Source organism: Rana temporaria, chromosome 3, assembly GCF_905171775.1.
Source record: "Rana temporaria chromosome 3, aRanTem1.1, whole genome shotgun sequence".
Taxonomy (NCBI): domain Eukaryota; kingdom Metazoa; phylum Chordata; class Amphibia; order Anura; family Ranidae; genus Rana; species Rana temporaria.
The window spans coordinates 391,251,193-391,277,621 of record NC_053491.1 but is presented as its reverse complement, the minus strand read 5'-3'; the positions used below and the strand labels follow the sequence as shown (position 1 = coordinate 391,277,621).

The 26,429-nt window shown below is 42.9% G+C and overlaps 1 protein-coding gene across 4 annotated transcripts in view; it reads right to left on the bottom strand.

Moving 5' to 3' along the window:
- The window catches only part of PHF21B (PHD finger protein 21B), a 161,487-nt gene extending 136,300 nt beyond the window's left edge, over positions 1 to 25,187 (bottom strand). For 2 of the 4 annotated variants that reach the window (XM_040345802.1, XM_040345803.1), the window contains exon 1: positions 24,666 to 25,187. In XM_040345802.1, the coding sequence (XP_040201736.1) occupies positions 24,666 to 24,719 (54 nt within the window). In that variant the 5' untranslated portion in view covers positions 24,720 to 25,187. Of the gene's footprint in view, positions 1 to 22,311; positions 22,386 to 24,665 lie in introns of those variants that run through there. The other 2 variants (XM_040345805.1, XM_040345804.1) reach the window with 2 other exon arrangements.
- Positions 25,188 to 26,429: the final 1,242 nt, after the last annotated feature.

Here is a 26,429-nt window from a genome sequence, read left to right as displayed (position 1 = left end):
GCAGAGACTAGAGGTCAGCTGACTGGTGAGGAATGTGAAGTGGGAGGGGCTGGAGGAGACCCCATCTCCTGATTTCGGCATAGTTGTCACTGCTACGAGACACCACAAAGTCGGAGACACAGTGAAGCCGAGGACACAGTGTGTAACACTACCTGTGATTATAGTTCCCATTAAAAGTCCTCACTCCAATTCTCAAATCAGCAGATGACCTTGATCAAGAGAACCTAAGTTGGCTTATCCAACCCGCCACCAGCACTGCCACTCATCCCATTCTCCCCACACCCCCAACAAGGAGTAAGAGAAGGAATACAAATAGAGAATACATGGAAGGGAGAGGAAAAGAACAGAGGGGATGAACAAAGAAAAAGGAAGAGAAAGAATAAGAGAAAGAACAAGAAAGATGGCTAGAGAGAGGGATGGGGAAAATAGAGAGATAAAAAGAGAACAAAGAGAAAGAGTGGTACATCCTAAAATGTACCATAAGGGGTATTAATACTGTATGAGTGGAAGGCGCTAAATATCAGTGGGTTAGGGGCACAAATTACTTGTCTTGCCTTGGGTGCTGACAACCCACTAATAATAATATTACTGTTAGGGGTCCCCACAACTTTAGAAATTTTATCAAGGGGTCACAGCACTAGAAAGGTTGAGAACCACTGCACTAGATGGTTTTGGTAAATCTAAAGGAAATCACACAACAAAAGTTGTATAGTGTGTATGGGGTCTTAAGGTAAAGCTGGGGAAGCTTTTTGAGGCTTAATATACACGGGGCGTTTTAAAACCTCCCCTGAATGATTTAACATGACAGATAGCAAACAACGTTTAAATGTTTACATGCCACATTTGCATTTAGGAGCATTTAAAAATGTATTTATTTTTTACAAATAGTCAGAAATGTATCTCCATTAAAAACGCCTGTAAACGAAACGCAGCTAAACGCAAGTTACCGCGTTAACAAACTGTTACAGGCGTTTGGCATTTCAAATGCCTCTGAACATCCATTCTGAACACATATTTTTGCTTTCCAAAAAATGCTTTTGAACTCAGCTGCCTATAAACGACTATAAACGACCCTTTGTACATGTACTGATAAGATAACAGAGGAGAGTTCAGGGGCAGCTGAAAAAAATGCCCAACTGCTCCTAAATGTCTGTTTACCAGCAGCAGTGTACATGAAGCGTTAAAGCAGAGTTCCGCCCAAAAAAACATATATATATTTTTTTTTAGTCAGCAGCTACAAAAAGTGTCATAAAAAGCCCATGTGACAGTGCAAAAACACTGGAGCACAACTAGGAGACAAAGGCAGTGTTTTTACCCTATAACATGATGTAGATGAACACGAGCCGTCATGGCTGGATAAGCAAGCATTATTTTAGTGAAGGCTTCAGAATTCTAAATAAAGAAAATAACTTTCTAAATTAAATTAACATGTTAAAAATCTTAAAAGCTTATAAAAGATTGGGTTTCAATATACTTTAACCACTTCAGCCCTGGAAGGTTTTACCCCCTTCTTGACCAGGCCATTTTTTGCGATATGGCACTGTGTTACTTTAACTGATGCTGTGCCCAAATAAAATGTATGTCCTTTTATTTTATTTTTACCACAAATAGAGCTTTCTTTTGGTGGTATTTGATGACCTCTAGAGTTTTAATTTTTTTTTGTGCTATATAACTTTTTTTAAATTATATATATATATATATATATATATATATATATATATATATATATATATATATATATATATATATATATATATATATATATATATATATATATATATGCATACCCAATAAAAAATAATAAAAAAAATCTAATTTCTTCATAAATTTTTTAGGCCAATATGTATTTTGCTACATATTTTTGGTAAAAAATAAAAAAGAAATCTCATTAAAGCGGATGTGCCATGGGAAAAAAATATTAAAAGCCAGCAGCTACAAATACTGCAGCTGCTGACTTTTAATATTAGGACACTTACCTGTCCTGGAGTCCAGCGCCGTCCGCAGCAGAGGACGAGAGATCGCTCGTCACCCTGCTGCCCCCCCGCCATCCTCGCTGAGGGAACCAGGAAGTGAAACGCTGTGGCTTCACTGCCCGGTTCCCTACGGCGCATTCGCGAGTCACGCCGCGCCCGCCGATTGGCTCCCGCTGTGTGCTGGGAGCCGAGTGTTCCCAGCACACAACGGGGGGGGGGTGACGGGATGTGACGGAATGCCCGTCTTTTGCCCGTGAATGCCGGGCCGGAAGTGGGTGCAAATACCTGTCTTTAGACAGGTATCTGCACCCCCCTCCCCCCTGAAAGGTGTCAAATGTGACACCGGAGGGGGGGAGGGTTCCGATCAGTGGGACTCCACTTTAGGGTGGAGAACCGCTTTAAGTGTATATTGATTGGTTTGCGCAAAAGTTAAAGCGACTACAAACTATGGGATATTTTTATGGATTTTGTTTTTTACTAGTAATGTCGGTGATCAGCGACTTATAGCAGGATTGCGGCAGACAAATCACAGACTAAGTGACACTTTTTGGGGACCAATGACACTAAAATAGTGTTCATTGCTAAAAAATATGCACTGTCACTGTAATAATGACACTGGCAGGGAAGGGTTTAACATCAGGGGCAATCAAAGGGTTAAATGTGTCCCCAGGGGGTGCTTACTAACTATGTGGGGGATGCTTGTACTGTAAAAATACAGAGATCTGTGTTCCTGCCTAGCAGAAACACAAGATCTGTCTTGTCCTGTGACAGAATGGTGATCTGGCTTGTTAAAATAGGCAGGCCACCGTTCTGTCTGCCTCGGGGACGATAAGTTGGTCCCAGCAGACATTGGGTCTTCCAGACCCACTGATTGGCTCCTGCTGTGTCCAATCACAGCGGGAGCGTGCATGCGTGCCCTAGACCCGGAAGAAAAAATCACGTACAGGTACGTTAATTCACACTAAAACGCTGCTCGGCTGCAGTATATGTATGTGGAGCGGTCTTTAGGCAGTTAAAGCGGTTGTAAACTCACAAAAAGAAAAATGATTTAACCAATAAAACAATCTAAGTATTTATTTTGAATAAAATGGGCACTAAGAGTAAGCCCAAAAATCATTCTTACTGTAAAAACACTCTATATTAGAAACACTGCTGCTCTGTAACAGCCGTCGCCATATCAACTGTGGTCTTCCGTGTCTGTATTCTAATATACTTCCGCCCGCATTGAATTTTCCTCTTTGTAATTCCGTGCATGCGCACTGATAGCCGTATCCAAGCCTCTTTTTCGTTTCCGGTTACTACGGAAACAAACATCGGGCGAATCAGAGCCTCCTGTTGCTCGCTTACTTGGAAGCATCACATGATGTCGAGGCTGACGTCGGGGCTGACGTCGACAAGAGGAAATGACGCAGCCCCTTCCTATACACTGCATTAATCCGGCCGGGTCTCCGCTAGCCGGAAAATCTCGACATATAGCGCATGCGCGGGCTACGTCATTGGCCACAAATATACCTATAACTCGCAAGGCAAGCAGGTAAGGAGTCATTCTTCTAACGCAAATAATTATAAAACCTGCAATTGTCCATAGGAAGAAAAGTCATCATATTGGGTTTACAACCGCTTTAAAGGAAAATCTAGCTTTCACATCAGAATATAGGTCTGCTTTAAAAAGAAACCAACAACACAGTTTGTTTTCCACTGCTGCTTAAAGCGGTAGTAAACCCGCAGATTTGTTTATTTATTTATTTAAACCTGTAAAGCAAAAGGCATAATGAGCTAGTATGCATCGCATACGAGCTCATTATGAAATACTTACCTTAGAACGAGGCGTCGGCAGGTGATCTTGGTCCACACCACATGCGCGCGGGAGACTTCTTTCCAGCAAGGTCTGGTAGCATCTGCCGGACCTTCAGCCAGGCACTCAGAGTGCATGCGCCACTGAAGTCAGCAGCTTCAAGCAAAGGGAATATCTCCTAAACCAGGGATCTCCAAACTGCAGCCCGGGGGCCAGATGCGGCCCTTTGCTTGCCTTTATCAGGCCCTTGGGGCACTGTTCCTCTCACTGATACTAAATGCTATTCCTCTTACAGACACCAACTATGGGGCACTATTCTTGGTACTGACACCAATGATAAAACACTATTCCTCCCACTGAAACCAATGATGGAACACTATTCTTCCCACTGACACCAATGATAGGACACTATTCCACTCACACCGATGATAGGACACTATTCCACTGACACCAATGAGGGGGGCACTATTCCACTGACAACAATGAGGGGGACGCTATTCCACTCACTGACACCATTGAGGGGACACTATTACACTGACACCAATGATGGGACACTATTCCTCCCACTGACACCAATGATGGGACACTATTCCTCCCGCTGACACAAATGATGGGACACTATTCCTCCTACTGATACCAATGATGGGACACTATTCCTCCCACTGACACCAATGATGGGACACTATTCCTCCCACTGACACCAATGATGGGACACTATTCCTTCCACTGACACCAATGAGGGGGACACTATTCAACTGACACCAATGATGGGACACTATTCCTCCCACTGACACCAATGAGGGGGCACCATTTCCCCCACTGACACCAATTTCCGGCCCCCCTCAAGCCCGAAGGACAGTAAACTGGCCCTTTGTTTAGAAAGTTTGGAGACCCCTGTCCTAAACTGTACAGGTTTAGGAAATATTCTTTTTACCTACAGGCAAGCCTTATTATAGGCTTACCTGTAGGTAAAAGTGAAAAAAAAGACTTTACTACAGCTTTAACTGGCACCAGAAGCACTGATGTAAAAAGTAATTTGTTTGTTGTACAATGGTGTGATCAAGCTTCTCATGGCAAGGCAGTATCATTAGTATCCATATATAGACCATGATTATATCTTGATTTGAAAATCAGTTGTTACTTGGGAAATGTTTTAAATATGAACCTGTGTGCACAGGCCTTTAATGCCTGTGGTGAATTTCTGGCCTCTGTGGTGCAGCTGCAGTTGTTGCATTTGTATGGTTTTCTCTAAGGCTAATCATTTTTATGTCGCGGATAGATCAAATAATCTGAATCAGACCCCTTGAGTGGATGAAGCACAACATGGTACCCAGAGAGAGAAGACTGCTGTGTAAGTCTAATTGAGAGATACTAGATTTGCACATGCAGCGATTCAAAACATTTAACACAGGAAATCAGAACACTATCACAACAAATTCAGATGACCAACTTAAATATACACCGTTTCAGAACACCTAATAAGTAACAATACATATTAAACCGCTTGGATAGAATTCTTTACAATGTACTCAATTTGGAAACAAAGATGAAGATGATAAACAACCAACGCGCTACAGGTATGTCTCCCTGTAGACTAATATATACTTTTTGGAAGTTCACTTGACTCCACCTGTAGATCATATCTATCCTCCCAGATAAAGACCTTTGCTTCTCTTTATCCTTAGGTGGTTGGAATTGCCAGAACAAAAATAAAGATGATAAACAACCAACGCGTTTCAAAATAGTTATTCTTCTTCTTCAGGGAGGCATAGACATTAAACAAAGAAGATTGCTTTCATAACAGAAAAATCACATAACACCATATGTAATGCCTAAACATTTGTAATTGCAACAATTTTCTGGATGAAGTGGTGCATAATCTGACAGAAATGCAGGGGTGCAAATATTTTTTACTATGACTGTATAATTGTGTTCATGGAATGCCACTGTTCTGTGCAAAGAGTGTGCTCACTGTGCACTCCCAGCATACAGACCAAGCTGTCACCGACAGAGCAACACAAAGGGCTTTTTAAAACTAGGAGAGCAATGGAATGGAATTAAAGCTCTACTTCACTCTCTAAATAAACATTGACTACTTTTAATCCTTGTATTGCTAGCATTAGTAAATAGGTACAAAAGTATACAATATTTACTTGTGTTGAATGTACCGGGGCTCAGAACGGGCGATCTCCACCATTCAGTTCAGCAGACTGGGGGGGGGGGGGAGCAGGGGGTCCTGTGTAAGTTCACCTTACAGATTTGTTCTGTAAAGGTGAACTTACACTTTAAACTTTATTTTTTTAACATTTCTTTAGTTATTTCCTGATTTCCAGGTCTAGGCAAATGCTCTCATACATCCCAGGAGCCTTCAGGAGAGAAGGAGGGTCTTTCTCAGCCAAGCACACCCCCCTGCCTGCATGCCTGAGCTAGGGGTAGAGGGATTCCAGGAAGTAAATGCTACATGAATCATCTGCCCTTAATCAAGATGGCCTTGGCCAGAAATGGCAGGGGGTGTTTTTCAAAGTGATTTCACAACAAAATAAAGCATGGAGACATGGATGGTCAGGGGAGTTTGCTTTGAATAGTAAAAATGCATTTTGGTTTGCGGTGCTTAGATGCAGTGTAGTTCCGCTTTAAACATGTGAAAGCCCAAGGCTATCCAACCTGGATAAAAACATACATTATAGTAAGTTATAGTATTATAGTAAGTAAATATATATATATATATATATATATATATATATATATATATATATATATATATATATATATATATATATATATATATATATATATATATATATGCCCTAACCATAATATAATAATTAACGAAAAATATATACAACATCACTAAACATTCTTTTTAAAAAAATGCATGCGGCATCGAAAGGAATCTGATCAATGTAAGGTTCACGTGTGTAAGATTGCTCAGTGTTTGTTACAGTACACAATGTACTCTAGCAATAGAACAGTCGGCACAGGAAGTTGTAGGCTATGGTGGGAAATAACACCGCACAATACATGGAGTCATCACAGAATGTTTGCAGCATACATAAAATCATTTCACTCCACGCTGGGTTACTCTATGCTGGACTCATCAAATCAGAAGTGATTTAAGACACGAGTGAATCAGCCTTATGACATTTAGAGAAAATTCTTATGAGATGGAGCAACGCAGTTTAATAAAAATACACTCCTAAAGGAACTGTAAGAAGAAAAAAAATACCATAGCAGCAGAACTGCACTCAGGCTAATAGCATCCTCAAACATAGATAATATCAGGTTGCACATGTTTTTTCTTTTTGTCTGTGAGCTGCAGCCATATGCAGACAATGAAGATTACAAATTACATCTGAGGATGCTTTTAATCAAGGAATTTCACTGACTCAGGCAAACGCTAGTTTGTGTCCAGAACACAATGAAGGAGACAGTTGTCCGAGACAGGTCTCATTTCCTGCTACAGGCCTAAAACTTTATCAAATGGTATTTTCTCTTCCTAATGTAGCAAGCTTTAAAAGGGGGGACCGTGCATACCACTGCGAGATCTATGAATAGCCTGCTGACACACCACGGTATAGGTGGTGTTTCTGGAGCCAGCAATAATTGATAGTAAAAAGAAATTATATGAACTGGGTGAGAGTCCACATCAGAAAAAAAGGGGCTCCAATAAGGAACAAACTGCGGCATGGGATACAACTATATTTTATTAAACAACAAATATTTAGAAATGCACAAACAATCTTTACCATACACACTAAAAGCACCATTGGCAACGTGAAGATGAAGGTCCTCTCTTAGGCCTTGTTTACATGAGCAGTGCTCTCTGAAGAGCAATCCGCAATGGATCACTTTTCAGAGGGCATCTGATAGGCAGCAGGGAGGCACTATGTCTTTTTAGCCACTTGCTGACCGTCTCACGCTGATATACGTTGGCAAAATGTAATAGCTGGGCAGATCAACGTATACATACGTTGCCCTTCAAGACGCAGCATTGTGGGCGTGCGCCGCAAGATCCATGTCTGACCGCGGGTCTCGTGGACTCGACATCCGCCAGGAGTCCCGCTATGGTCTCACGAACTGGAAGAGCGAGGAAATGCTGATCTAAACAAGCAAGCATTTCCCCGTTTTGCCTAGTGACAAGGACACTGATCACATCAGCGCTGTGAGGCTAGGTTCACACTGCTGCGCTGCAAATTTGTTCCATTTTTTTTTGTTCAATTTTTGCCTCTGCTGCCTTCTTTTGTTATTTTGTAATTTTCTTTAAAAAATCAAAAATAAATAAACACCTTTAAAAAAAAAAGGAATGTGTTATGCCTCGTACACATGACCAGTTTTCCGTCTAGAAAAAACTGCCATGACAGCTTTTGGCCGGGAAAACTGGCCGTGTGTATGGTCCATGGCAGTTTTCCCGATAGGAAAACCGCCAGGAATCCCGGCGGGAAAAATGAGAACATGTTTTCCCGGCGTTTTTTAAGCTGGCAGTTTTTCTATGGGGAAAGCCTGCAGTGGAGCATACACATGGCCGGGTTTCCCCGAACCAAAGCTCTTATGGCAGTTTTCCTGCCAGGAAAACTGGGCGTGCGTATGGAGAAAAAGCTACCGAGCCGGTTTTCCTGGCGGTGTTCATTTTAACTTAACTTTTAACTTTAACGCTGTAAAACCCCTTCTGTAGTGCTGAAGCCCCCCAGAGCCCCCGTTTTACTTACGTGAACCTGTTATTTTTCTCCAAGGGGATGAGCACACCAGCTCTAACTGGTGTCTCGTGTTGAGATTGGATAGATTGATAGCAGCGCAGCCATTGGCTCCCGCTGCTGTCAATCTAATTCAATGACATGGGTGCCAGGAGGGGGGGGCGAGTCCTGCTTTCTGTGTCAATAGAAGCAGAAGCAGGACTTCGGAGCACACCCATACGGGTCCCCCATAGCAGAGTGCTTTTCCGACAGGAAACTTAATGCAGGGAGGAGCTACTAGCGCCGCTGAGGGACCCCAGAAGAGAAGGATCGGGGTCACTCTGTGCAAAATTAACTGCACAGTGGAGGTAAGTATGACATGTTTGTTATTTAAAAAATTAAATAAACACAAGGGTTTATAAACCCTTTAAGCTCCACGGTGTCTGCAGATACAGATGTCAGTGAGGGCTTGTTTTAAAGCTCATTTGCTGCCTACCAAGGATATGTAAATATATGAATATTCATATGTTATCCACAGTTACACCAAAAAAAGCAGATAAAATAAATAAATTTCAAAGTTTTTGTGAAGGTAAGCCTGGTAAACGCTGCAAGCCTCACAAAAGGTGTCTTAGTATCTGGGGGTCAGGCCTGGGTCCCACTAAACAACAAAATACAGGAGCGCTTCATTGAATCCATTTTACAGGATTCTGCTGGACATCAATCAACAATGAGATTATGTGAATGATCAAAACAAGATCAATAGATAATTATTAGCTTGGGATGTCTATAGTTTCTTATCTATTTGGACTTTTATTAAATAAAAAAAAGAAGGAAACTGGAGTAAGGCTGGAAGAAAATGGCCAAGCTATAAGGCGACCTTTCCTCCTCAAACAAAATACTGTGCTGATGACTTCACAATGACCCGAATGCCGCGTACACACGACCGTTTTTAATGTCTTGGAAAAAAACAACGTTTTTCTCTACGTGATTCTTGTCAAGCCTGCCTTGCATACACACGATCGTGATAAAAAATGCTCAAGCCTAGCGTGATGACGTACAACACGTACAACGGCACTATAAAGGGAAAGTTCCATTCGAATGGCGCCACACTTTGGGCTGATTATGCTAATTTCCCGTCTCATAACTTGCTTCTGAGCATGCGCGTTTTTTCATCCGACGTTAAAGCCTACACACAGACGTTTTTCACGGAAGTGTTTCTAAAAGAACTACATCACTGTATGTCAACGTACATCTGTACAGAATCTGAGATATTTGACTTTATAGTACCTCTGATGGACAAATGCTCTATAAACTGCCACACTATGCAAAAAGACATCTCATGGTATTCTAAGGAACTACCAAATGGGAAGTCAGCTGCCTGCTGGAAAATATTGCTTAAAAAAACATTGCTTGAGTCGGTCTTTCAAATGGATTTCATATCCATAATGTTATCAGAAACCTCAATCACACAAAACTTTTTTATGAAAATTGTGTTTATGTGCAGTTTCCCAGTAATGAATACTGCAATACAATCTACCTTGAGTTGTAAAAAACTGTCATGAAAGGAACATGTCACTATTGATCTCCCTCTGCAAATGCTGATTATCTGACCATTCATTGAGTCGTCCTCTCTGATTTCAAAACTAATAAAAGAAAGGAGTACTTATCTGCATAGAGAGTGAGGATGACAGCCAGGCAACTAACATTTCCAGAAGGCAAAATCAGAAATAGGAGGCCTTATGCTTTTTTAACGACAGGTCATTGCCGACCTCTCTCTCTCTCTCTCTCTTAGAAAACTCTGTAATCTGACTGTCATACTGACCCTGCAACTTCAGTGACCCAGGACAATTCTGCAGATCAGATCTCAGTCAACTCTCTTACTGAATGCTTGTTCTGAGTCAGTGGTTCAGAAAGCTAAATACAACCAAGTTGTCAGCAGATGGTCAGTAACAGCAGACTCCATATTTTTCCCATAATTACATTTAAAAAGAAAAAAATTACTTGAATGACTGATTTTAGTGTTAGTTGACACCAGCCTGTACACTTAAATGTGTATACACATGTGTGCATTGTGTATGTGCAGTGAAGGGTGGTGCAGTATGTTGTTACAACGCATCATACTATTTTATTCCATGTTTTTTTAGTTCACATCCTTTAAATACATTTAAATACGTCCTTTAAAGTGCATTTATCTGCACACCACCGCACACGTATATTGTAAACAGGGCACATAGAAAACAACTGTTATACAGATAAATGCAGCTTAATGGTCAATGTGTGAAAGAGCACTTAGACTCCTTTCACACTGGGTCGCTTTGCAGGCGCTATAATGCTAAAAATAGCTCCTACCAAGCGCCCTGAAACAGCCGCTGCTGTCATTTCAGAGGGCTTTCACACTGGAGCGGTGCGCTAGCAGGATGGTAAAAAGAGTCCTGCTATCAGCATCTTTAGAGCAGTGAAGGAGCGGTGTGTTTACTGCTCCTCCACCGCTCCTATCTATTGAAATCAATGGGCACCGCGGCTATACCGTCGCTGCAGGGGCGTTTTGCGGGTGTTTTTAAACCTTTTTACCCCTCTGATCTCACTATTGGTTCATCATTGTTATGGGCAGCCTTGCTCACCTGTATTAAAGTGGTTGTATACCCACTTTTTCATCTGTTACCTATAGGTAAGCCATGTATTACCTGTAGATACTGTGAATATATACTAAACTTGCACTTTATAGGAGATATTTAGAGTTCATGCAGCTGGTGACGTCATTGACGCATGTGCTCTAAAGGTCCGGCTTACCCGTGCTGTAAACATTGGCTCCCGCACACATGCAACATCATCGTGTCCCCGGCCACTTATGTAGCCAGAGGCCAGGAACCCAGAAAAAAGACCGGGTGAAGATGGAAGCAGTCTCAGCATTGAGAACGTGACGCTGGAGGGCTTAGTTTGAAGGTAAGGCCTCTTCCACACAGGCAGACTCCATCGCTAAGGAGTCTGCCTGCTTCCGCCGGCTCAGTGAGAGATCTCTCCACTGAGCCGGTGGATGACAAGTCCCTCTCTGCTCACTGAGGGGGGAGGGGCTTGTGCAGCGCCGCTGTCTCCTATAGGGAGATCTGATGAAAACAGACAGCATTTTGATCTTCCTGGACCACACATAAAATACACTAATGCTGCGTACACACGATCGGAATTTCCAAAAAACAATTGTTCGATGTGAGCTTTTGGTTGGAAATTCTGACCGTGTGTATGCTCCATCGGACATTTGCTGTCGGAATTTACGACAACAAATGTTTGAGAGCTGGTTCTCAATTTTTCCGACAACAAAAGTTCTTGTCGGAAATTCCGATCATCTGTATGCAATTCCGTTGCACAAAAATCCTACGCATGCTCGGAATCATTGGACTTCATTTTTTTTCGGCTCGTCGTAGTGTTGTACGTGACCGTGTTCTTGACGTTTGGAATTTCCGACAACATTTGTATGACCGTGTGTGTGCAACACAAGTTTGAGCCAACATTCCGTCTGAAAAAAGAAATCAACGGTTTTGTTGTCGGAATGTCCGATCGCGTGTGCGGGGAATTAGAATAGGAATAGCTGATGAAAGGAAGAAAGCCAAGCAGATCTTAATGAACACTGATATAGATAAACTGCCTATCTGAGCAATAAGACATATATATATATATTTATTATAAAAGTAAAAAAGGAAAAACAAAACCAGTGCAATATTGTTTTTGATAAATGATTGCATCAGTATCTGGTTGGATGGATGTAGTAGCAATTCTCAATGAATTCTCAAGGTGCTGAACAGGTATTTTGGTTTGAATTTTGCCCTTCGTGTGCTTTATCCTCCAATAAGGCGTGAGTGTAAAGAGTGGGAGATTTTCTTTAGGAAGATAAAAACTTATAAAAGTCCAGTAAAAAGATACTGGGGGTTATTTACTAAAGGCAAATCAACTTTGCACTACAAGTGCAAAGTGCACTTGAAATTGCACTGAAAGTGCACTTGGAAGTGCAGTCACTGTAAATCTGAGGGGTAGATCTGAAATGAGGGAAGCTCTGTTGATTTTATCATCAAATCATGTGCAAGATAATATGCTGTTTTTTCCTTGCTTGCCCCCCCCCCCTTGGATCTACAGCGACTGCACTTGTAGTTTGCACTTGTAGTGAAAAGTGGATTTGCCTTTCGTGGATTTGCAAGTGTTCGCTAAGTGTAAACACATTTTTACGAAAAATTCCCCAAAAAGAATGCACATTTTACAGTAAGTTTAAGATTTTTTGCTGGGCTGCATTCATAGCTATTTTGAGCCACAGGTTGGACCCCAAACCCCCCCCCCCCCCCCCCGCTTTTAATTAAAGCTGATATAGGTACCTGGAGGTGTTTGCATGTTATTCAAGCCTTGACCTAAAGCAATTGCCAAAAACGGTAATGGTAAACTTTCAGTATAGAACTCAAACATTTTTATGTTGTAAAAGCCAGTAAGATTCTCTATTCTGCACCTGAATACTGACAGCTGTACAGAAACCAGTTACTAAGGGCAACATTTCCTTTAGTACTCACACACATAGGCCCATTGATTCCAGCCATGAGATGGGCTTTCTTAGACATATGGTAGCATCCACTGAGCATCTGATAAACAAACTTCTGCATAAATTGATACAATTCACCATCTGCTACATTGTATTGTTATTTTTTTAAGCTTTAGCTCAACTGTCACTTAAAAAGAAAATGTGTAGTAACTAGTAGCTAGCAAAACACCTATTCCCATATAAACTAGATTCCTTTATTTAGCAGACATTTCAAAGTGGCAGTAAGCCAGCAGCCAGTAAAATCTGAAAGCCATCTGAAACTTTTAGAAGTCATTGCGCATATGCTTAGAATAATGAAATCCGCCGGGAGCTGTGGTGGCTCAACGCGATTGGCACTGCGCTGACAAGCCATTCACCTCTGCAGCTAGAGGTTCGGATCCCGGTCTCGGCTTCATGTGAATTGAGTTTGGTGGTCTCAGCCCGGCTCCCGGTGGGTGTGCTATGCAAGGTAAGCCTGTGCTTAGTACGCCCACTCCCCTCCCACAAAAACCACCACACCTACACACGCACTCTAAATTGGGTTAACACACGCACTTTGACCACGCGGTCTCTAAAAAGAGAGGCGAAGGACTAATGGGGCTGGTTGAGCTGGCTAATCCTCTCACTCCCTTATAGGGAGTCCCTCTGCCCCGTTGGGCTTCAAAGCGGAGCAGGTAGGACGGGCTGTGTGGGAGGACCCCCTCACGCACCCGCCATTGCCACCCGGGGCATGGAGAAAGATGGCAGATTGCCTCTGGGGGAGGCCTGCCTACTCCCAACTCCTGCAGTCCGGCTCCTCTCTCGAGTACACGCACAAAATACACTTTAAAAAAAAAAAAAAAAAATAATGAAATTAATTGAAGAAAGTTTTCTGCCATGAGTACACTTGTGGTTTTGGCAATAGCCAGCTATAAATATGCAAACTATATATTCCAGAGCTTTTTATTTCTAGATTGCTTAGCATGAAAATAAAAACATTCCACAGAGTTTTGTTATCAGGAAAATGGGCAGTAATCTCTGACTGTGTCCTGCTTCTGTGGGTTCTAGACTTTTGCTAGATACAGTATTGCATACAATGCACTCACATACAATAGTGGTCCCACCCCCATCCACTTCCTGTCATCCTCTTAAACGTGACTCGAGCTGCTGACAGCTGATCTGCAATCTTCCATGCAGGTGCAAAATATTATCTTGTGCATAGTGACAAGCTCCACAAATCCCAGGGGACAGGCAACCTCAAAAAATTACAGCTGGTACCTTTATGTGCATTTTCTACAGCTGTTCAAGTGCATGTTGCCTGGTTCATAGATTGGAGCAACTGGCTCATGAATTCTATATGAACTTGTCTGCCCCATGAGATATCACAACATTATCAGGGTTCTTGTGATTTTAATAAAGGGAACATATCCTCTTAAAGTGGAACAAAACTCTCGCAATCAACATTAAAGTGGTTGTAAACCAATACATACAGTGCATCCAGAAAGTATTCACAGCGCTTAACTTTCTCCACATTTTGTTATGTTACCGCAGGGATATGCAATTAGCGGACCTCCAGCTGTTGTAAAACTACAAGTCCCATCATGCCTCTGACTCTGGGAGTCAAGCTTGTGGCTGTCAGAGTCTTGCTATGCCTCATGGGAATCGTAGTTCTGCAACAGCTGGAGGTCCGCTAATTGCATATCCCCGTAACAGCCTTATTCCAAAATGGATTCAATACATTTTTTCCTCAAAATTCTACAAACAATACCATAATGAGAAAAAGGATAACTGCGCTACACCAGGAAATTAGCATTCCTCTTCAGGGAACACAAAAAGGAGGGCATAAAGCCCAAAAATGTGTGTTTGTACCTAAGAATAAAAATAAACACAAATACAGTGATACATATGAATAACAGTGATATGTTATGGCTCTGACCATATAGGAATCCAATCTGTGGATAAACGTGTATATGAATCAATGTCCTCTCCAGCCAATGTAAAAAGAATTGCAATCAGTGAAAAAATAAATTGATCATACAAGAAAATTAAAAAAGGAAAAAAGGGGAAACAAATTCAATAGTCAATGATTGAAAAATATGCCAGTGAGTGAATACAGTCCATAGAAAGTGTCTGATTTGAACACCCATGAACAATCCGGCTAGTAACTGTTTGTGATCCCAGAGAGCCTCATGTGAATCCACCACCGATGATAAAAATCTGCTTACCAGATTCAAAGGTCCTCATGGACCAAGCCCAGCATAACAATCCGACCAGAGGAACTGGTTAGTGGTATGGTCCCAATACAGCAGAGCTTCACACTTATACTCAATGGCAACGATCATATAAAAAAGAGAAATGCAGCGCCGGGCGCGGGATACAGAAGGCCATGTCCGCAGATCGCTCTTAGCCTGACTCCTGTCACTCCTGCGAGTCACCTCTACACGTTACAGTGCACCCCGCCTCTTCCGCTGGCCAATCATCGCTCTCTGCACATGAGCTATTTTTCAGCTAAGCACACCCTCCTGCCTGCATGCCTGAGCTAAGGGCAGATGTATTACATTAATTATCTGCCCTTAGCTCTAGATCACCGCTGCTAGAAATGCTAGGGGGTGTTTTTCAAAGTGATTTCCCAACAAAATGAAACATGGAGTCGTGGACAGATGGCTGAGTTTGCACTGAATATTAAAAATGTATTAAATAGCATTTTTGGTTTGTGCTGCTCAGATACAGTTTAGTTCCTCTTAAAAGAGTCAATCCACTTATTGAGAAATCTCAGGTAAAAAACTTAGAGCCTTCTGAAATAAATGACTCCCTATCTTCTTATATCTACTGAGGACCCCAGTGGTGACATTTGACTTTCCTTATTCCTTTCTGTTCCTTTTAGGTGCAGTGGAGGAAAAAGTGCATTTGAAAAAGACCTGCTTGCCGCATTCTTGATGCGATTTCTAGAAATACATGTGTTACCCAGACTTCAATGGTAACAAGTATAAAAACGTGCCCACAACACACAACACCAAAGATGTACAGATGTCATCTAAACCTTAGTTCTCTTCTCCTTCAGCTGTTCCCACTTCTCTTTTTACATTTAAATTTACATACAGATTCCAGCTGAGAAAATAGGATAGGATCCGCTCATGTTAAGTACACAGACCTGGGAATTCAAGCACAGTGGGGTAGATTTAGATAGATCAGCGGATCTTTAGATCCGCGTATTCTATCTGATTTACGATCCGCCGTCGCAAGTTTTAGAGGCTAGTGCTGTATTCAGAAAGCACTTACCTCAAAACTTGTGGCGGCGTATCGTAAATCCCCCGGCGGAATTCAAATTCCGCGGCTAGGGGGAGTGTACTATTTAAATCAGGCGCGTCCCTGCGCTGATTTAACTGCGCATGCACCGCCGGCTAAATTTCCCAGAGTGCATTGCTCCAAATGACGTCGCTAGGATGTCATTGGTTTTGGCGTGAGCGTAACTTGCGTCCGGCCGTATTCTGAATCGACTTACGCAAACGATGTAAAAATTCAAAACTCTGCGCGGGAACGACGGCCATACTTATCATAGGACACGCCGCATATAGCAGGGGTAACTATCCGCCGGAAAAAGTCGAACGCAAACGACGTAAAAAAAAAAGCGACGGGCGGGCGTTCGTTTCTGAATCGGCGGAAATCCTCATTTGCATATTCGTTGCGTGTAAAAAACGAAACGCCACCTAGCGGGCAGTGGGAGAATATAGCCTAAGATTCGACGGTGTCACTTACACCTGTCGGATCTTAGGGAGATCTATGCGGAACCTGATTCTATGAATCAGCCGCATAGATCCGACCGTCGGATCTCAGAGATACGATGGTGTATCAGGAGATACGCCGTCGTATCTCCATCTGAATCTCCCCCACTGATTTTGCTCAGAATACCCAAGGGATCTAAAAAACTATTAAATGTTTTAGCTACCCAGCTATCAAAAACTGTAATGTGAGTTTTAAAGTTCCAAAGAATCTTGAGAATCTCCATTTGCCTACTTTGGTTAAAATACTGACACTAACAATAACGATAGAAACAACAACAGATATAAGAAAAGGGCCTAAATGTACTGAGGAAATGCCACAAAAACTTGAGCTTGCCTCTATTTAGGCCTGCTGGCTATAAATCACAATGAACTAAAATCCTATCCTTATCAGAAATTCTTTTATCAAGCTGTTATAATTTCTGATATTAATTAGAAGTTGTTGAGAGAAGGCCACAGGCAGCAGCCATTTTGCTTGGCTTTACACCAAAGAAAATATGCTGAAGCCTGTTAACGGAACAGCAACACTGTTCATCAAACTGCTGGCCTTGCTTAAATTAAACATGCTGCAAGTAAAGAAATCAGCACCACTGCATTTTACTGCTTCCCGTGCCACAATTCCTGCACACAGATTAAAACAAATACTAAGCCTGGCATGCTTATTTTCCCTTTTATTTTGCTCATGACAACATTCTTCCTCTGATCCAACCTTCATATCACTAAAGCACCAAGAGCAAAGTGGGCCACTACAGTATATGACTTGCAATTCATGGCTGAAGTCAGCCAGTTCGCTGACATCATACACAAACAGATATGATTCAGTGAGTTAGAGTAGTAATACTTATTTATTTATTTTTTTAAACCACTTACAAAAACAAAATACATTCCTGCTCCAAAAAATTACATTTTAGGCCTCATGCACACTGGACGTTAAAATAACGTTAGAAAAATGCCAGTCGCTTTGCAGTGGAGTTTTTCAACGTTTTTGCAATAGCATTTTTTAGCGTTTGTTAGAGTTTTTCCGCATTAGTGTTTTTTTTTTTTTTTAAATATATATTTTTTAAATGGATCAAAAACGTTAAAAAACGCTGGTGAGCAATGTTTTTGAGCATTTATCAACGTTTATCTTCCAGATTCTGATAAGCCTCCCGCCCGCATACCCCCACAACCACCGGGCAAGGGTTGTGGGAATGAGACCCTTGTCCCCATCAACATGGGGACATCCTCACCATGTTGAGGGCATGTGGCCTGGTGCGGTTCAGGAGAGGGGGGGCCGCACTCTGTCCCCCCCTCTTTTCTGCGGCCGGCCAGGTCAACGTGCTCGGATAACGGGTCTGGTTATGGATATTTAGGGGGAACCGCACGAACTCTGAACCCGGACCCGAACTTTTTCCAACTTTTTCCAATTATTCGGGTTCGGGAAAAACCCAAAGTCTGTACCGAACCCGAACTTTACATTTCGGGTTCGCTCAACTCTACTCAAGAGTCCACTTCCTTGGGACTACATGTCCCTTGATTCAAGCACCATGACATATGCACAACCCTTGTAAGCTGCTTTCAAACAAAGGCGCAGAGGCAGGCCCTAGCGCTTCTATTGCCTGTTGGTGCAGGTATGATATTTACATCAGTAAATAGTTCTCTTTCCATTAGCTTGCATAGAAGAGTAAATCCAGCAGGACACTGCAAGTAAAGGAGCCAACTGTACAAAGGAAATTAGGGCCAGCCATTGGGCGTAAGTTTGAAAAGTGACTATATAAATGCAGAACTATAGGAAGAAACTGCAGACAATGTGAGTCCACACATCAGCATCTTTAATAATATATGGAAAAAGGGTTTATTATAATTTTGAAGAATAGGGTTAGACTACTGTACAAAGTACAACCACTCAACTACTAAGGCTATCAATAACCTTATATTTTATAGAATCTATTGCAGAAAGATGCAGCAGGCTTTTCAAAGTACATCTGGAAAGGCCTCTTGTATCTATGCGATTAACTTCTCCAAGAGCACACTTTGGAGCATATTAAAAAAGCAGTTAATCCAACATTCAGTGAACATTCACTATGGGGGAATCTTCCAGGCACGTACATTTTAAAAGACAGTGATTGGTTCGCCACCAGTGAATGTTTTATGAAAATCAAATTGATTGCTCTATACCAATACCCCCTAGGTGATTCAGGATCATTCTGAAACAAATAAACCAAAACCAGAGGGATCTGGCAATACAGGCATAAAAAATACACAGAGATACCAGTAAAACTATGTTCAGGCTTACTTAACAAGGAGTGGAAAAAGCGATGAATCTGAGCTGCACACTATCGGATTTTAGCCTTTATCAGCTTAAGGCAATCAGAACAATGAATGATGATTGCTGTTTGGCTGTTACAAGTTACTGCGCTTTGCACATTGCCTAGCAATGTTTTCATAAACTTGGAGGCTTTCGATGGTTATAACTATTAAACTATTCCACCCCATGTAGACAAATCTGTGCTTTTGCAAATCAAAGAGAATGGAAGACAATTGAAGCAAAATCTAATGCAAACAAGCAGCTGGGGTCCAAATCCCCCCAGAATGCTGCAGTGCTTGCTCTTTTTTTTTTTTTTTTCAAGCTCCATATTTAAACAGTGCGTGTTGTGTGACAAGAATTAAGTCCGTGCTGGGATGAGATGACAACACATATCAGATTATTAGACCTTAGCCAATAAGATTTATAGAGCAATGATAAAAATGAAGCAATGAACCGAATGATAATGTGTTGTGATAAATCACTCCCTTAAAGTACAGTTTCTGAAGCAGTTTCATAAACTGGATAAGATAATGAAACAGCTGATGTATAAACTGGATAATTAGTACAAAGGCAAAAAGGAAATGCAAAAAAAAGGAAGAAATAACTATATTATTTTGAACATGCACAGCTGAGTGAACATCATAGTAGTGGGTTGTAGAAAGTACTTAAGCTTGTTGCATCATCCATGCAGTTCTCTATATAATGCACAATCCACATATTTAGGTACTATGGGGGAGATTTACTGAAACTGGAGAGTGCATCGTATGGTGCAGCTCTGCATGGTAGCCAATCAGCTTCCAGGTTTTATTTGTCAAAGCTTAATTGAACAAGATGAAGTTAGAAGCTGATTGGTTACCGTGCACAGCTGCACCAGATTCTGAGTGCTCCAGTTTTAGTAAATCTCCCTCTATAACCTTCAATTGAATGACCAGATTAAAATGACACACAGGCCAATTATGTGTATGTGCTTTTCAATCAGTAAATAGAGCTGAACTTATGCAAAAGGTTCCAATTTTTCATCGATCTGATACATTATCCCCACATGGTAAAAACAGATCTTTAAACTCTTTTAAATCTAACAAAAATCTCATTTTATTCCCTTCCTCAAAGACTTGCCTGTGTTTAACAAGCTAATAAACTGTAAGTCTCATAAAAAAATCATTCTTAATGCTTCATTCTTAAATTGACATTTCTATCTAGAATAGTTCAAATATAACTTATGATTAACTTAAATATGTTGCCTGGTTTTAAAAACTTCTCACTGCACCAGTTGGTGAAATAATCCAAATATATATACAAGTGCTAAAAACAAACCAAAGGTCGATGCTAATCCTTAAACATCTCAAGGTTTAAAGTATTCATGTAGTTATTTTCGATGCAGTGAATGTCACTGCAGCTGTTCTTTAAAGGCTCTTAAAGCACAACACAAACACACAGATTGGTCCTAGCAATGCATTGTTGCAGTAAAGAGAAAAAAAATCGGCATCCTTGTAAACAAACTGTAGTCAACAGCTTGCCTCTTTTACTCCAATTAAAGGTCTAACAGCCTTTAGGTATGAGGCAGTAAAAAGGTTTTGCTTCGCTAAAAGAAAAGTATCTGATTTCTGATTCTGTACAGTGATTAAACATCTTTGTGTGTTTCTGCACGAGTAAAAGAGGTGATTTCATTCCCTCCCCCCACCAAAAATGGCATCAAAGCAATCAAAATGGTAATGTTCAGCATGAATGGGGCCCCATCCCCCATCTCAAACTCTGCAGACTTTTCTCCATGTTAGGAAGAAACCAACACCCCTTTCTCACAAAATGGAAGCTTCCACTACCAAACTGAGAGTGCTGACAAACCCTCATTAACATGACAAGGCTTCCAAACTCGAGCAGAAGTAACAGCAGAACATTAAATCACCGACCTGGGGCAATGGCTTGGACAAGGAAAGGACAAGGGGGATGGATTGGGATCGGAGATTGATAAAGGAGCTGTTCCAAGTTTGGTGCTGAAAAGCTGCTGCATTCCTAAGGAAGGGCGATCGATTCATTGAAAGGGGGGAGGAGAGAAACGCAAACTGCTCACATTCGCCCTGGGGCTTCACAAAACAGCACACAGACCCCTAAAATGAGCCAGCTGCGAGGCACATAACATGCACAAGCTCCAGTGTGAAAGTTCTGCGCATTTCACTACACTGGGGGAAGGAGGAAGAAGGCTTTCAATGGCATCTGTCCATGGTACTGAAAGGAGCACAACCACATAACATACTGCCTCCCCCCTCTCTTCCATTTCCGGCATGGAAGAAAGAGGATGGGGGGGGGGGGGGGCTCACTGCACTTCTGGCAATCAGAGAGTTAACTTTGTGGTGCCAAGAAAGAAGAAGAGAGTGAAAGTGTCTCAATAAAGCCAGAGGAGAAAGTGTTCAATGGATTGCCTGCTGCAGCAATCTGCAACAAAGAACACTCCAACATCCATCTGCTGTAGCCCTCGTCATATAAACATCCCCCCAGCCCCTACTGCACGTCAAGATCAAAAAGTCACTCCGTGAGTGTTTTTTTCTTTTTTAAACCTTCCTAAACAAGACCATCCATTCAAAATGGATGCCTTGGAAAAAAAAGAAGAGGGGAAGAAAATCCATGCATCTACAACTCACAAGTGTGTGTGTGTGTGTGTGTGTGTGTGTGTGTGTGTGTGTGTGTGTGTATGCGTGTGTGATCTGCTGAGCCATGGAGGAGAATGCTGAGAATGCTGCACACTGAGCAACCTTGATCGCCTATGGAAAATGACACACTTTAACAGGGTGTTTACAAAGTATGGCATGTAGAGGGGAAGGGAAGAAAAGAAAAAACAAAACAAGTGTACAAGATATTTCTGATGTCTCATCAGAACATTATTTATCTTGCAGAGAGACAACTTCTGCCGGAGCGTTCAAGGATACATTGGAGCAAAAAAAAAAAATCACTTAAAAGTATTCCGTAGCGACAAACACAGGACTAGGAGAGAGGAAAGGCAGGAGTCAACATACTGTGCAAAAGAATGTTCATGTGATTTTTTTCTTGAAGCTCAATTGCTATTCCCTGACACCTTTTATTTTAAAGATGAAAAAAATAACACAAGTCTGTTCCTTCACATGGGAATGATCTCTTTAAAAAAAAAAAAAAAAAAAGCGATGGCAGCCGATAAAGTTTGTCATCCTCCCACTGTACAGCTGTACTCCACCACAAACAACAAATCTGAAGGACATGAAAATAGCTTGCAAAAAAAAAAAATGTTTAAAAATCTGCATTTACCTGTGGCTCTTGCTTCATCCGTGCAACTAGTTTCTAAGGAAGAAAGAAAATAAAATCTAAGATGCCTTTAAAAAAAAAAAAAACTAAAAAAAAAAAAAAAACTAAGTGTATCTAGATAGAAAAGAAGAGTGTCAGAGGAGGAGGAATTAGAAAGTGTTTCAAGTTTGATGGAAATGGGGAGGAACAAAGAGGCAAGTAAACACACACAGTGCGTGTGTGAGGCAGTTTCCCCCAAGCCAGCTCATAAATATTCAGGTCTCGTCCTAATCTCCACGCAGCAGCACCGCAATATTACTTCCAAATCCTTGTTGCTTGCTCCAGCAAAAGACAAGGGAGGGAGGGGGCGGGGAGAGGAGGGAGGGGAGGAAGAAGTAGTGAGAGAGAGAGAGATGGAGAGGGGGGAGAAAAAAAGGGAGGGGGGTGAAGAGTGGGGAGAAGGGGAGGGGGGGAAAGGAACAAGGGGAAGAGTAGGGAGATGGAGGGGGTGAGTGCAAAGAAGAGGAAGAGTGGGGAGGGGGCAAAGGATGGGAATGAGTAAGGACAGGAGGGAGAGTGTAAGAAAGGGGGAGAAAGTAGATGGGCATAGTAGTGAAAGGTGTATGAAGGGAAAAAAGTAGACTACGCCAGGGACGAAGGGAAAAAGTAGACTACGCCAGGGACGAAGGGAAAAAGTAGACTACGCCAGGGACGCTGGGACTTTGAGTTGTCAGAGGAAAACAGCATGGAAATGAGAGGCATGGCAGACGAAAGGAGAGTAAACAACATCAAGTAAAGTGATGAAATGATGAAGAGTGGAACAAGTGAACAGGCTGAAGTACGCTGCCGATCTACTGAACGCCGACATGAAATGGCAGCAGAAAGCAATCACGTCTGGGGAGAGACCATTGAGGAAGGAGATAGAGGAATAAACACAAAACTTAAAGCGATGGAGGAAAAAAAGAAAGAAAATAGGGAGTTCTGAGTACTGGAAGTGCTAAGCAGGCAGCAAAGTGTATGCGGATACTGAAACACGTTGTTAATAAAAAGGGCCCCTACAGTGAGGCCAAGCACTGAACATGGTGGGGGGCAGGGGGGGGGGGGGTAACACTGAACAGCGAACAATAGTAAAGTGAAGGTTATCTTTCTTAATGGAAACAAGGTTAGGATCCCAAGAGAAAAAAACACAAAGTATTACAAAGAGAAGATTGTGAAGGGATGGGCACAAGCTATGGAACAGGTACAGAAAATATATATATTCAGAGGGAATGGCACTAAGGGGGATTTACTAAAAGGGGGCACAGAGTAGGCGTAAAGTTCAATGTACTGGAGAGGGTGCTTTACAAACGCAGAAAGCCTAATTTCTTAGGTCGTTCTAATAAAAGTGTAAACTTTATTCATGGGTGGGCGACAAAAAATAGGCAAACCTAAATAAAACCACTAAGTCCTCACATCATTTCAAAATGTGTTTTTAATATCTTCAAATCTACAACTTCCATTAAATCAATCCATTGGTCACCCTGCGCCCAAGGGCCTTACTCAGGCATTAAGCGGTGACAACTGTCTCCCAAATATGCTCCTTCGTTGTCACATTGTGTGGAGACCACGAGCATGCCAAGCTGACGACGTGGTCTGACAAACATCCGCTCCAGAGCAACAGCGGGCAACCACATCTGAAGCCCGGGCATGTAGGCAAGAAGTGTCTGAAAAAGGTCAGAGGAGATCAGCAGCACCGAGACGCATAAAAAGGATGGCGAATACGAGTGAAAACGTTGTTTATGATGATACATGCTGCTTTGACAAACTCAGTGTCATCCAGATCTACTTTAATAAGGGGGTGTCGTCCAGGGTGACTCCCAATTGGCAATTGGCTGGGATGAGTAGAGAAAGCTCCCTCCTATGGGAACTGTTGTTGAGGTGAGTAGTAGCGCCCCCCTGAGTTGAGGTGAGTAGTAGTGCCCCCTGAGTTGAATAGTAGCACCCCCCTGAGTTGAGGTGAGTAGTAGTGCCCCCTGAGTTAAATAAGTAGCGCCCCCCTGAGTTGATGTGAGTAGTAGTGCCTCCCTGAGTTGAGTAGTAGTACCCTCCTAAATTGAGTAGTAGTGCCCCCCCCCCCTGAGTTGAGTAGTAGCACCCCCCTGAGTTGAGAAGTAACACCCCCCCTGAGCAGAGGTGAGTAGTAGCACCCCCCTGAGTTGAGAAGTAACACCCCCCCACCCCCTGAGCAGAGGTGGGTAGTAGCGCCCCCCTGAGTTGAGTTGCTGACCTGGTTGCGTAGCGTTCCCCCCTATAGAGTTGAGGTGATTACTTGGTTGAGCAGTAGGGGGCCCCCCTGAGTTGAGTACCCCTCCCCCTCCCCATAGAGTTGAGGTGATTACCTGATGACACTGGATCTCCACTTGGATGGCCTCCTGCAGGCTCTGCACTTCCATGTCGGTCCGGCCCTCCTCCGCTCCGTTCCCCCCCGAGAAGTTTTTCCGGCCTCCCCCCTAGCCGGGCTCTTCCTGTGCGGGTCTCCCTCCGCCAAGTCCGGTGAGTGCGGGGCGCGGAGTGAGCTCCTGTCCGCGGAGAACTACTCGCTGTGAGCAAGTTGTGAGGGGAGCGGACTCATCACTTCGCACTCCTCCGCTCACTCTCCCCCTCCACACTCACAGTCCTCCTCCGTCCTCTGCCGGCTCCTTTCTGCCTCCCTCACGGACTTTTCTCCCCGGTCTCAGTCGTCTTCCTCTTCCCCCCGTCTCTCCCGTCTCCTCCGCCGGAGTTTCTGAGGGGCTCACTGAAGCGGGCACTACTTCTCGAAGCGGAGCGCGGCGGAGGGATACGGAGACTGGGGGCACAGCTTTTTTTTTTCCAAGCTGCTGAGAGAAGAAAAGTTGGTAGCGAGGCGCGCGCACGCGAGAGCGATGCCCGGATGCGGAGGAGCTGAAGGAGAAGAAGAGAGGGAGGGGGAGGAGGAGGGAGTGCACGCACGGGAGCGCGCCCTCGTGTTTTGTATAGGAGCTGAAAGTGTGAGTGACGTGAGGAGGGGGAGGGAGGCGTGGCTGAGGAGTGGGATGCCGTGCGCAGGCGCAGTGTCCAGGCCAAGTGATGGAGATGCTGAGGAGTGCGGGGAGGAGGGGTGGTACCCGGGGATGCTGTGTGTGAGTTGGGCTGACTTCTCACTACTTGAATGGAGCAGGAGAGGGAGGAGGACGCTGCATAGATTAGGTGAGAGCACACAGAGGCACGCATGGAAACAGACTTCTCTATCATTGGATACAATAATGGCATCATAAAGTCACTCAGATACTAACATAAAATTATGAATGAAAGGGCACCCTGAGAAGAAGAGTACTTACCTCTGCTGCTTCCTGTAATGAAGGCTATTCACAAACCAACAGTTTGGGAGTGTCTGATTCCTGGTCCCCTGCTGCCCTCAGTGGTTCCTCCCATGGGCCCTTATCATTACTCACTTCTGTAGTGACATAGGGGGGGTGGGGAGGAACCACTGAGATCAGCAGGGGACCAGGAATCAGACATTTCATCCTCAACTCTTTTATTTCTCTATGTGATCTCACTGACCCTCACTGTGGGCTTAGTCACACCAGCCAGCATGCTGGAACGTGTCTGCACTGGTCTACATTGTATAGTGGCACCCCAGCTAGCAAGCAATTGTGCTTCAATTGCAGCAAGTCTGCGTGCATGACTCCAGATCAACTTTTTTTGCACACATTCTGCAATTCTGCTGCAAGTTCTGGTTCAGTTATGTTGGCCAATAGTCCTCCCACCACCGGGGGCACTGTGGCTGAATTTACACGCTGTAGATTTGCAGAGCTCTTTCTGTAGACTCACCACTGTAACTTTGCTCTTGCTACAGACTTGCCATACAAATTTGCTACAAAATGGAAAAGTGACAATTAGAACTTGTGCTTCAAGTGCTCTGCAGGTCTACAACTTGCCAGTAAAAATGTACGGCAAGTTAACAATACTACCACGAATTTGTGGCAAGTTATCCTTGCTATCTGAGACTGAGGGGTTTGCAATGTGCTGTTACAATGCATCACACTGTTTAATGTGGGCCTAAAGTATTTTTTGTTAACCTTAAACGGTTTAAAAAAAAAGTTACATTCCTAGAATGCCAGAATCGCTAACTGTCACATTTG